This window comes from Malania oleifera, chromosome 11, assembly GCF_029873635.1.
Source record: "Malania oleifera isolate guangnan ecotype guangnan chromosome 11, ASM2987363v1, whole genome shotgun sequence".
Classification (NCBI taxonomy): Eukaryota; Viridiplantae; Streptophyta; class Magnoliopsida; order Santalales; family Ximeniaceae; genus Malania; species Malania oleifera.
This window is the reverse complement of record NC_080427.1, coordinates 23,975,922-23,987,405: the sequence shown is the minus strand read 5'-3', so window position 1 is coordinate 23,987,405 and position 11,484 is coordinate 23,975,922. Positions and strand designations below refer to the sequence as shown.

General features: G+C 39.5%; 1 protein-coding gene and 1 non-coding gene across 2 annotated transcripts; one reads left to right on the top strand and one right to left on the bottom strand.

Moving 5' to 3' along the window:
* Nucleotides 1-8,324: 8,324 nt before the first annotated feature.
* LOC131167428 (uncharacterized) lies at nucleotides 8,325-9,144 on the bottom strand. Its single transcript, XM_058126234.1, has 2 exons — nucleotides 8,767-9,144; nucleotides 8,325-8,480 (listed from the first exon to the last, which is right to left on the bottom strand). Exons 1-2 carry the CDS (start codon nucleotides 9,142-9,144, stop codon nucleotides 8,325-8,327), a joined length of 534 nt encoding a protein of 177 aa, XP_057982217.1.
* Nucleotides 9,145-10,327: 1,183 nt separating this feature from the next.
* LOC131143557 (small nucleolar RNA R71) lies at nucleotides 10,328-10,433 on the top strand. Its single transcript, XR_009133544.1, has one exon. It is a non-coding gene; the product is annotated as a small nucleolar RNA R71 (small nucleolar RNA).
* Nucleotides 10,434-11,484: the final 1,051 nt, after the last annotated feature.

Here is an 11,484-nt window from a genome sequence, read left to right as displayed (position 1 = left end):
CCTTACCAACCTTACCTACCCCGATGATACGTCCTTTAGCATTGTCCCCAAATGTTACATAGCCTCCATCCTTGGGAGCAATTGATGTGAATTTGCCCTTGTCGCCGGTCATGTGGCGTGAACACCGACTATCCAAGTACCATCTGTCCTTGGAGGATGACGATCTTAGGCATACTTTCAAAATAAGCTAAGTGACTGAAGCTGGTCCCCAAATTTTGTTGGGTCCACGGGGGTTAGTAGCAGGATCTTCCTTAACTACCCATACCTTCCTAATTGTAGCATGCTTATTCCTAAGTGGACAATCAAATTGAATGTGACCAATCTGTTTACATTTGAAACATCTTAATCTACACTTAGGTTTTTTAAAAGGAATATGAGATTTTGACTCACGTGTAAAGTATCCTAAGTAAAGATTAGGTCGTCTAACATTTTCAATACCATTAAAACCAAGACCCTCTTTACTTAAGGAATTTCTTTGGGCACCAAGTAATTTTTTAAAATTTTCTTTGTCTTAGTGAATTTAAAAATGATTTTGGAGCTATCCTCCAATTTCCTCTCAAGCTTCACAATAGTAGCATCCTTTTCTTTTAAAATAGAGGCATGGGAGGTTTTTTCCATATTAAATAGTTTTGACCAATTTTCACACTTCTTTTCCAAATCAGTATTCTCTTTGGTCATTTTTCCTAACAATTTTGAAACACGAATATATACAAACTGCAATTCTCTAAATGTAGGCATGTTGTTAGAATCACAATCATAAGATGAATAATAAGAAGATAATGAACTATACGACAATACCTCATCCTCGTGTGCCATCAAGCACAGATTAGCGACCTTCGTGTCACTATGATCTGAATCCAAGTCGCTGCTGCTGTATTGGTCCCATGAAGTCCTAGCCTTCATGGCTTTCTTCTTTTTCTTAGCCTCCTTTTTCAGCAGTGGGCAGTCGGGTTTGATGTGCCCCACCTTGTTGCAGTTATAGCACCTAAGGGCATTTGATTTTTCTTTTCTTTTGCTGGACTCTCCCTTCTTATTAGTAGAGTCTCTATATTTTTTAAATGGCTTCTTGTTTTTCCTGAAAATTTTGCTAAACTTTCTGGTTAGCATAGCCATTTCATCATCAGTGTCAGACTCACTACACTCACTAGATGTGTTATTAGATGCATTCAATGCAGTCACTTTCTTAACCCTATTATGCTCATTAAGTCTTTCATTTATTGAAAATTCATAAGTAATCAAGGAACCTATCAATTTGTCTAAGGTCATGGCCTTAAGGTCTCTACCCTCAACAATGGTCATAACTTTGGCTTCCCAAACAGGAGGTAAGCCTCTAAGGATCTTCCTGATCATCTCGTATGTGGGATAGGTATTTCCTAATGCATGCAGTGAGTTTATGATGTGTGTGAATCTAGTGTACATGCTCTGAATGGACTCACCTACATTCATCCTAAAGGTGTCATACTCACTGGTCAACATATCTATCCTATTATCTTTCACATCTCTAGTACCCTCAAATGTGACCTCTAACTTATCCCATATTTCTTTTGTAGTAGAACATGTCATAATCTTGTTAAATTCATTTACATCAAGACTACAATATAAAATATTCATGGCAGTGGCATTAAGACTAACAGCTTTCATATCATCATCATCATATTCATCCTCGGTCTTAGGAACCCTAGCTGCACCCTCAATTTTCATAGGGACATAGTTTCTCTTAGAGACAATCCCCTACACCTTCCAATCAGTATTCTGAAGGTAGATGTGTATCTTCTATTTCTAGAAGGTGTAATTAACACCACTGAAAATAGGAGGTCATGTGGAAGATGGTCCCTCAGGGAAAGGGGTCACGGAGCTATGAGCCATATGTGATCTTTTTTCAAAATAACAACTAGTCTATACTATGTGGCTCTGATACCAATTGTTAGCTTTACCGTGATCCCAAGATCGAGGGGTGAATTGGTATTTTACAAATTTAACCCCTACGTATTCCTCCTAACAGCAGTATGTACACAACCCTATGATCAATCTAGTGCGAGTAATATAAATATATCAGGAATTAAATGAAGCAATTTAATTAACAACACATGCCCCAAAAAAACAATAAAGTAAGAGTGACACACAGAAATGTTATCAAGATTTGGCCAATGATTACCATTATCACTTACTTACTTAACTGGGTGGAGCGGCATTTATACAAACCAAGCCAATAAGCACAGGCCTGACCTCGACCTTTACAACAATCCTTACAAGGCTGGATTACCGCCCCCTCAGGCCACGCCTGGAAATACTCAGATATTACAAGCAAATGGTACAATGAAATAGTGCTTTCACGTAAAGCAAATCTGTACCCAAGTAGTGCGCTCAATCACAAAGACATCAATGGCGTGAATATAGTGTACACTCAGTGATGTATGTTTTGCTCAATCAAAGCTCAACACAAAATAATCAGTATGATGCTCAAAAGTATTTCAACACAAGCAACAACTTGGAACTTTAAATAGGATATCTCAATAGCACATCAATATTCTAAGTAAACTAAGCAAATAATCAAACTAGCTTCAAATAAATTTTCCTCAATGAAAGATGCACAATACTAGTTTGAAGAAATACTTGTTAGTTTGAAAAAAATCTTTGCACACCGAAAATCAAGCTATCGGACACTTGTAATGAAATGTAAATATCCTAAGCTTCCTTAGTTTAATCCCACACTAGATTTATAATGAAGAAATCTGTGGGTTAAATCTAAGCTAAAACTCCCCGAGAGAAATATATAAAACAACCATACAAATAGGAGATTTTAGCACAGTATAGCAATAACAGTAACACACGAAGGACTCTCACAATCTCAGATCTTATCAAAGGAGGCAAGTTTCAGAGTATTTGGGAAAAGAGAGGATTTTCAAGATAGAGAGAATTTATTTGCAAATTACTTTTCTAATCCTTGGCTAATTTTACAAATGAAGGTATATTTATAGCCCGGTGAAAAATTGTAACCATTCGGGATATGATGGGTATTATTAAGAAAGTCCCAAACAATTAAAACCCAATTAGCCCGCCTTAACCCTATTTTACCACGGTTAATTTAATTTTAACTAGCTGGAGTTCGGGTGATTGAACCGAGGTTCGGTCACCTGAGAAGACACAGCAATAAAAGGTCTTCTACATGATTCGGTCACCCGTGTCTTAGGTCGGTAGTCCGAATCAAAATTAGTAGCAAAGCTACGTGACTTTGGGTGTCCGGTACATGGTTCGAGTGCCCGAACTCTTGTGTTCAGTCGCTCGGGTTGGTTTTTGAACTGAAATGCTCGGTCGCCCTAGTTGGTAAGTTGTCCCTTTCAAGGCGTTCGGGCGGCTGAGGAATATGAGCACACTTTCAGTTTGGTCGCTCGAGGCAGTTTGAACTACCGCAGTTTGGTCGCTCAACCCCTCTTAGTTTGCTTTGATGTATTCAATTTAAGCACAATTATTTCACACTCATATTTTATGCAATGTGTGTGTGAGAGCCTAGGGTCTTACTATGGTCAAGTTTAGCTCACACTATATCTTGTGTGCATGATGTGCAGGTGATAAGCATACAAACCATATCCTAGATTACTATTACAGACCTTATTACATAAATGACTAATATATTACAATGTAAATTACAAAGCTTCATGGTCTTCTTGTTTCTTCAAGTGTCATCAAGGAAGTTTAATTTGAACCTACACTAACACTTAACAAACATCAAATATCAATATTTGTCATTTTCAAAACCGGGTGCGACCTATAAGGTCAACATTTAGTAAACTATTTCCAAGTTAGTTTATTGTGGCCATGTTATAAAAAAGAAGTAAAAGGTGATGTTTTGCAATGGTGGATGTTCTAACTACTGGAAAGTGATTAAAAGAAAGAAAGTAAATCTACACTACAAGAAAGCAAGTAAATTTAAGAGTTACCCTACTCCTACAAAGAAATACTATGGTCTGAATCAGACACTAGACGCCATGCCTCTATCTATGTTCATCTAGACGTCCATAGAAGTACTAACCCGAGTGGGCTAAAGAAGAAGAGGGGCAATCGAGGGCATAGGGTAGCAAGGGTGCACCAACCGTTTGGAGCATGGTCGGGAACCGGAGTATACCCTATCTCAATGATGAATGAACACCTCCACGGTTCCATAGCTGACTATTTCCGTCTGACTAATACGTAAAAGTGCTTATCCTTGTCTGCAATCCTTCATCAAACACACAACAGATAAATGGAAAGCGGTAAATCAAAGCATGTAAATGAAAGCAAGAGTAAAAATATCATCCCTTTATTATTCAAAACTTCTGTCACTAACTTCAGGAATTACAAACGGAGTGATCATGTAATATACATGGATAGCACATGAACGCCGCCGATTGTCACGAGCCAACGAGCACTTTATGCACACACCGAAACAGGAATCTAAAACTATGCTACTCCTAATCTATCTTGGCTCTCAATGACATCTTAAGTATGTCACTAACCTAAGAGAGGCCATATAGGAACCCAGAGCTCGTGTTCATAGAAAATATTTATAGGCTTGAGGGTTTACAAAGTTTGTTTTTCTATTTAGGAAGGTTTACAGCAAATCTCGCGTAGAAGATCATCGTTGTCAACCAAGTCGCTCCTTCGTCATTCTTGTGCATGCCTTGGTTGAGTATTGAAGGAAGTTAGGGATTCGAATCTCCAATACCTTTGACTTAGTCATGCTGCAAAGTCTTAATGGTCGAGACTTGCAGTATCTTGTTCTTCAGGAAATCTATGTATCTCGACATAGTTGCCCCTGAAGGTCTCCTAGTCAAACACTTCGTTGAGACTCTAGGTACTTTTCAATTACAATTATGTCTTAGAATCTTGAGGAAGTCACGCCAGTGGGTCACTTGGTCGAGCACTTGGTCGAACCTTGCAGCATTTTCATCTTAGTTTAAACCTTGGAGTTTGCAATGGAAGACCAAGTTGCCGCTGTGATTTGTTGGTCGCACCACATGGTTGAGCATCATCTTCTTGTCCATTTAGGCTTTGAAGTTCCTGGAGCTTGTCTAACCATTTTAATTTGATCTTTGAGTCCTCCAAATTCTCCTTGGCTTCTTATAATGTTTAAATCCATGGTTTTGTCCTGTTTTTCTTGAAAAGACAAACAAACCTTACATAGCTCTGAACAATGATAACTCTTGGTAAATATATAATAAAATGAGGATAAGTATAGGTAAATGAGGGTTAGAAATAATATATTTTAGGGACTCATCACAACCCCCAACTTACACTTTGCTAGCCCTTGAGCAAAGCAAAATCTAGAAAACTACCCAATCCTACCTATATCATTTTTCGCAAGAAACATGATTGCATTTAGCATATGAAACAAGGCTTTAAACCCCTAGGTCAATTCTATTGGACGAGTTCTAGTCTCGTGAGGGTTTCTAGAGTAATACCCACAAACACCAGTGTAGTGAATAAAAAGTGGAAACAGATGTAACATAATCATACCATTTAATATACAGAAATATAACATTATTATATACAAATGACTCCATACATGACTCCATTATACACACACTCTGCAGCATTTCAATCATGTAAAACTTGACACAATACAACCATTTCAAGATACTACTCATAGAAAATTAACCCATGATTATAATTCAAAGTTAATATTAGCATGCAAATCCAAGTATGAATAGGCCACCTCACAGGGCATATGTACAACATATGATTTGTCTCACTCAGAATGCTTGAAAGCACCTACCGAATGGTCGTCTTGACTCAGTTTCACTAGTTTATTCCCACAAAATTCACTTAAGAGAATGGGTTCACTCTCATATGTGAGGAAGAGTGTCATGATCAAATGCTCCACATATTTGAAGAACTGACGCTAGAAGTGTGGAGTGACAAGTCTTATAACAAAGTAATCTAGCCTTTGTTGAGGTGTCGAGTGCTTCACCCTAGCATCTTCTCACTTACTCGCCACATTTAATCACGACCACCTTAGAGGAACTTATTCCCAGACTTGCATGAATTGAACAGATGCATTGGTAAGAAAATTCTTCATACATGCAAACTTGTAGTGTGTGTTTTCAGCTGGATCTTTTCATATTTTCTCAGAGCAGGTGTATATTTTTCTTATTTTTCTTTTTCTCTGCTCAGGTTTCTTTTTCTCTTGCATGGTCAGCTACAATAATCATCACGTTCTTGTACTGTCTTCATGTTTTACAATGGGAGTGTAGCTTAGATCGAGTCCATGGAAAAAGTCAGTCTCTATTGTTGGCTAAACTTTTTTGTCTTGAGTAAGTTACAAGATCTAGATTTATATCTCCCCACTTGATATCACCTCTAGGCTAGCAAATACAAGAACAAAGACTAGTTGGAAAAAAAATATCCAGGAAAAGGAGGATAGTTGAGTTTTGTAACCTCAGAGTTTGACATAAAAAACTTGAGAAATGAACGAATGGCTCAAATACCACACAAGGTGTCATAGTCGCCACAGTTGTTCTCTCAGTATTCTCCAAGAACCCTAAGTGTTACAAATCATGTGCAAGTGTGCTCTTAGCCCCATGAAATACCATGTAAATACAAGAGTTTACATTACAATATTAACCCAAACAAACCACTTGGTTAATTACCTAGAGTAATGTCAAGTTGTAAGCCATGTTATGCAAATTTTATACCACTAGTTTGCTACATTGTTGATGAGCATAGTGAAATCATATAATTTGAAAGTTTATGCATGTAACTTTAGGGTATATGGGTGTATGTATAAGGTATGAAATATGTTAGCATGGTTCCCTTGAATTTGTTTGCAAAAATTATTATTATTATTATTATTATTATTATTATTATTATTATTATTATTATTATTATTATTATTATCATTATTATTATTATTATTAATAAATTGTGTCATTTGTGCGCATGAAATAATGGTAGGCAGTGTACTACCCCCTACCCCCAACTTAGAAGTTTAGTGTCCTCATTGAAGTGTTGAAGGAGAATAGGATCTAGGCAAGAGATAAGAGAGTGCATGGTTCCAAGAAGAGCAAACAGTGCCCTACAAAATATAATACCCAAAATAATCATGCAAGCAAGAAGACACTGTAGCACAAAAGACAGATATTAGTCAAAAACACCATGTTTGTTTCATTCATATCCCAATCAATACAATATAGTGCAAGTATGAGAGCAACTGTAAAACATGGTGGGCTCGTGCAAGAGCAAGAAAGAAAATGACCCGATGCCGTAAAGGCATATTACAAGACCCAAAATTATGTGATACAGATTTTAGTCGGAATCCAAGTCAAAATCTGAATAAGATGAGATTATTAATGGTTGGGCCAATGCAACGTTACGAGCAGGTGCGGTTTCTTGCAGGTATTAAAGCTAGCGGCGAGAGAGGAGAGGTCAAGGCCGACGTGGCTGAAGACCCTGGAGTGGCCTCAATTAGTTAGGCATTGTTTGTGGCGAGGGGACTGATATGACTAAAAGAGGTAGGGTAATGGTTGCGGGTCGGGTATGGGAACTGAAGGCACCATGGTGGGAGGATTGGGAACCTCTAATGGTGGGATATATGGCATCGTTGGCTGGAAGTGGTGGAATGGCAAGGGGTAGGGACACTGGACCTCATAAAGATCAATGGAGGTCTGGTCCACAAATGGTGGTATTACTCCCTATGGCGAACTCTCTAGTCGCAGGGCTGACCCTCATCGTGGTGTCATCCATATACGTCTGCAAAGAGCCCAAACTAGGTGCACAACCTCCTTGTGGAACTCGAGACCCTTCTGGCCCTGTAATGAAGACCCCTGCCATGGCATGGCTTAAAGTCGTCACCTCATGGAAGTGGGTTGAGACGACTTATGGGAGGATGCTAGAGATGAATCAGATGGAGAAGACATCGCGAGGGGGAACAATGGGGCTACATATTGCTCTAGTAGCACGTACAAGAAAGGGGGGGCGAATATGCTCGCCCAAGATGTAATGAGTAGGCGGGAGATGTAGAGTCGGGATTGAGCATAATTTAAACGACTTCTCAATGTTTCTTAACCAGGTCACACCATGTTCAGTGCTAGTCACAGACTTGGTCGACCCTCTCAGTATCTCCCAAACTAAACGATACAAGGATTCAACCAGGTTGCCCTCATACATGATGGTTGCCGTACTTTGTTGCACTCCCAAATTACACTAAATCCTACATGAAAGACACTAAATCCACTTAAAGTACTCTAAACATTATATGGACTAAAGGAAAGACAAAAATCTATCGGGTTGCCTTCCGAAAGCGTTAAGTTTACCGTCTTCAACCGGACACTTTGAAGCTCATTTTGAACTCATCCTGGTTCCCAGCTAACATTGGTTTCCCTCGTCTCTTCCTCACACTTGAGATTGCAAACCCCCAACTTAGTTTCAGATTTAGGGTCCCAACCATGTTTTAGCATAGAATGCTCGAGAGGATCCTCAAATTCAGCATGAGTAAGGCTGTCAAGCTGCAGTGCAATTTCCCAAGGGTGTTTCCATAGCATTGAAAGAGTTTCTTCCCTATAATTTTGTCAATTACGTATTCATCCACAGCTTGGACGGTGTTCAAAGGATGTTAGGAAGCATTAAATATGTTTATCCTACGTTGCTTATAGCCCCATTAGATTTCCATAATCCCTGTCCTATATTGAATGCAGGCATTAGCCATAGCTAAGAATGGTCGTCCCAAACGGATAAGGATCGGGTTGGTGGAGGTCTCCACATAAAGTCAACAGGATAATGAAAATCTCTCACATTGACTACCACATCTTCCACCACACCCCAAGGTTGCTTAAGAGATCGATCAGCAAGGCATATGGAAACCGAGGTGGGTTGAAACACTCCTGGGTTGAGTTTCTGATAGGTTGAGTATGAAAGAATGTTCACACTTGCTCCTAAGTCTAGAAGGGCCCCATCAATGGTGTAATTACCAATTACACATGAGATAGTATATGAGCCTGGGTCTTTTAGTTTAGGAACGAGGTGCTTTAGTATTATGGAACTTATATGCTCGGCCTGCTTAACCAAACCATCCATGTGCACCCTTGATTCTGTCTCTTGCATTGACAAGTCCCTTTGGAACTTTATGAATGCAGGTGATTGTTTCATGTCATCAAGGAGAGACTTATTCATTCGTACTTGTTTAAACACGTCCCAGATGGACTCGGTGGATGTCGCCTTCCTAAATATAGAGGGTGCAAGTAAGGTAGCTGGATGTGACACTGAGTAGCTATGAAAAGCCCTCTAGGGGGCAAAGGAAGGTGTGGTTCTTCTAGGGAGGTGTGGTTCTTCTAGTAGTGGAAGAGAGAGTGCATGAATCCGCATTGGGTACTTCTAGTTTTTCATCTTGGGTCTCCCCCGTGCTCAGTTGCTCCTCGCCCTGTTTGGCTGTCAGCCTTCTATTTTGAAATGTGGTTACCACCTAGGCCTGGTCAGAGTATGATGAGGGTCCAGCATCCGATTCACATTTTACCTTATATTGCCCTTTCAGATTTACTATGGGTTGACTTGGTAACTTACCCTCATCCCTCTTACTTAAAGCAGCGGCTAGCTGTCCCATGGCAGTTTCTAGCTTTGCCATAGATTGGGAATGGGAGTGAAGCAGTTTCCAATCCACTTGACATCCAACTTAAATTCACTTAAGGGCTGTCGAAACTGCCTCTTGGAATGAATCATATTTAGATTGAGGTGGAGGCGGATTCTGAATGGTTAAAGGTATAGGGGCTGAGTCTGAATGGTTTTGGAAATTTGATATGGGCGTGGAGGCATGTCATTAGGGTTTTGTTGAGGTCTTTGGCTTTGAAAATCTGGAGCTTGCAGCCTGAAGGAGAGGTTAGGATGTTGTTTCCACTCGGGATTATAGGTATTCAAATAAGGGTAATTAGACGGTTTATCATACCAATTGTGAGTGGCCTTTATTTCCTCCTACACAAGCTCAGGCTAGGAATGCGCGTAAGGGTAATTGTAACATGTATGGGAAGGGTCGGAACAGATTGCACAAACCTTTACACATGCTATTGTCTACGGTCCTAAGGATAGGCATTGATCTAACTTTTTAGATATGAAACGCAAGGTCGATGCTAGGTCTTGGCCAATGGCCAAATCAAAAACTCCTTTTGGTTTGTACTTTGATGGATTAGGTAGTCTACAAGTGGCAACCATGTGCTGCTAAGAATTTTTTGCCAGATTTTTGAAGAGAATTCAAGCCTTATTCTCATGCTTAGTGAGAAAAGTACCTCCACACGATGCATCAACCATTGACCCATCTCTCTTAGCCAACCCTTCGTATAAAGTTTAGACTAATTGCCACTTGGGGACCTGGTGATGTGGGCATTTACGGAGCAGGTCCCTAAAGTGCTCCCAAGTCTCGAAAAAGAGTTCCCCATCCATTTGTGAGAAACTTGTGATGGCTCTCCAAAACTGATTAATCTTCCCGACTAGGAAGTACATTTTAAGAAATTCATATTGCATGGTGGCCTAGTTGGTCACCGAGTTCGGTTCTAAGGACGTCAGCCAATATTTGGTTTTATCCTTCAGAGAGAACAGGAAAAGCCTAAAACAGAGAGCATCATCACTAAAATTAGGGATGCGGATGGTGGAACAGATTTCCAAGAACTCATCCAGATGTTGATAAGGATTTTCAGTAGAATTCCTATGAAAGTTGGGCAGCATCGAGATTATTGAAGTCTTAATCTCAAAATGGGTCACCTGAACATCTGGGAACCGAATGCAGAATGGCAATGTGTATGCATTAGGTACAAAGTAGTCCCCAAGAGGCCGCATGTGTTTTTCTCCCACCACGGGTAGGTGAGGAGCATGTGGTTCCGTGATTTGTCAGCTGTAACTGGTGGGTTATCTTCAGCCATTGCTTTCAGTTCAGACGACTTAGCTTTCTTTAGATTAGAGATAGGTTTCCTAAGGGACCTACGAGATTTTTTCAATCTCACAATCTATGGGAATTATCTGAGGTTCCAAATAGCATAGACCAAACATACACATGTATAAGCACACAGATTCAGACTTCAAAAAGCAGAAAAAATAAATAAATAAAATAGAAATTAAGTAAGAAAGTGAAAACAAAAGGAGAGCAAATCAAAAGAACAAGGCAACAATACTCTAAAACGGAACTTGGCATATAACCATAGCCAAGTCCCCGGAAACGACGCCAAAATTTGGTAGGCTCGCCAAGGCTTGGGTCCTTAACTACCAAAAATAATATTTGTAAACCTAACTATCCCAAGTTCAGTAGTGAGTAAGTCAGGTATCCATCCATAGGGACTTGAAGCGCAGTTAGTAAACCACTTCCAAGTTAGTTTATTATGGTATTTTTATGAAAAAAAAGTAAAATGTGATGTTTTACAATGGTGGATGTTTCTAACCACTGGAAAGTGATTAAACGAAAGCAAGTAAATCTACACTATGGGAAAGCAAGTAAAATTAAGAGTTACCCTACTCCTACAAAGCAATACTGTG

What these genes read in the sequence shown, in the direction of transcription:
- LOC131167428 (XM_058126234.1), bottom strand. Translation starts at nt 9,144, where the DNA reads ATGAATAAGTCTCTCCTTGATGACATGAAACAATCACCTGCATTCATA. An exon ending in TGGAAGATGTGGTAGTCAAT is followed by an intron (nt 8,481 to 8,766) that starts GTGAGAGATTTT and finishes ATTGCACTGCAG; the next exon opens with CTTGACAGCCTTACTCATGC.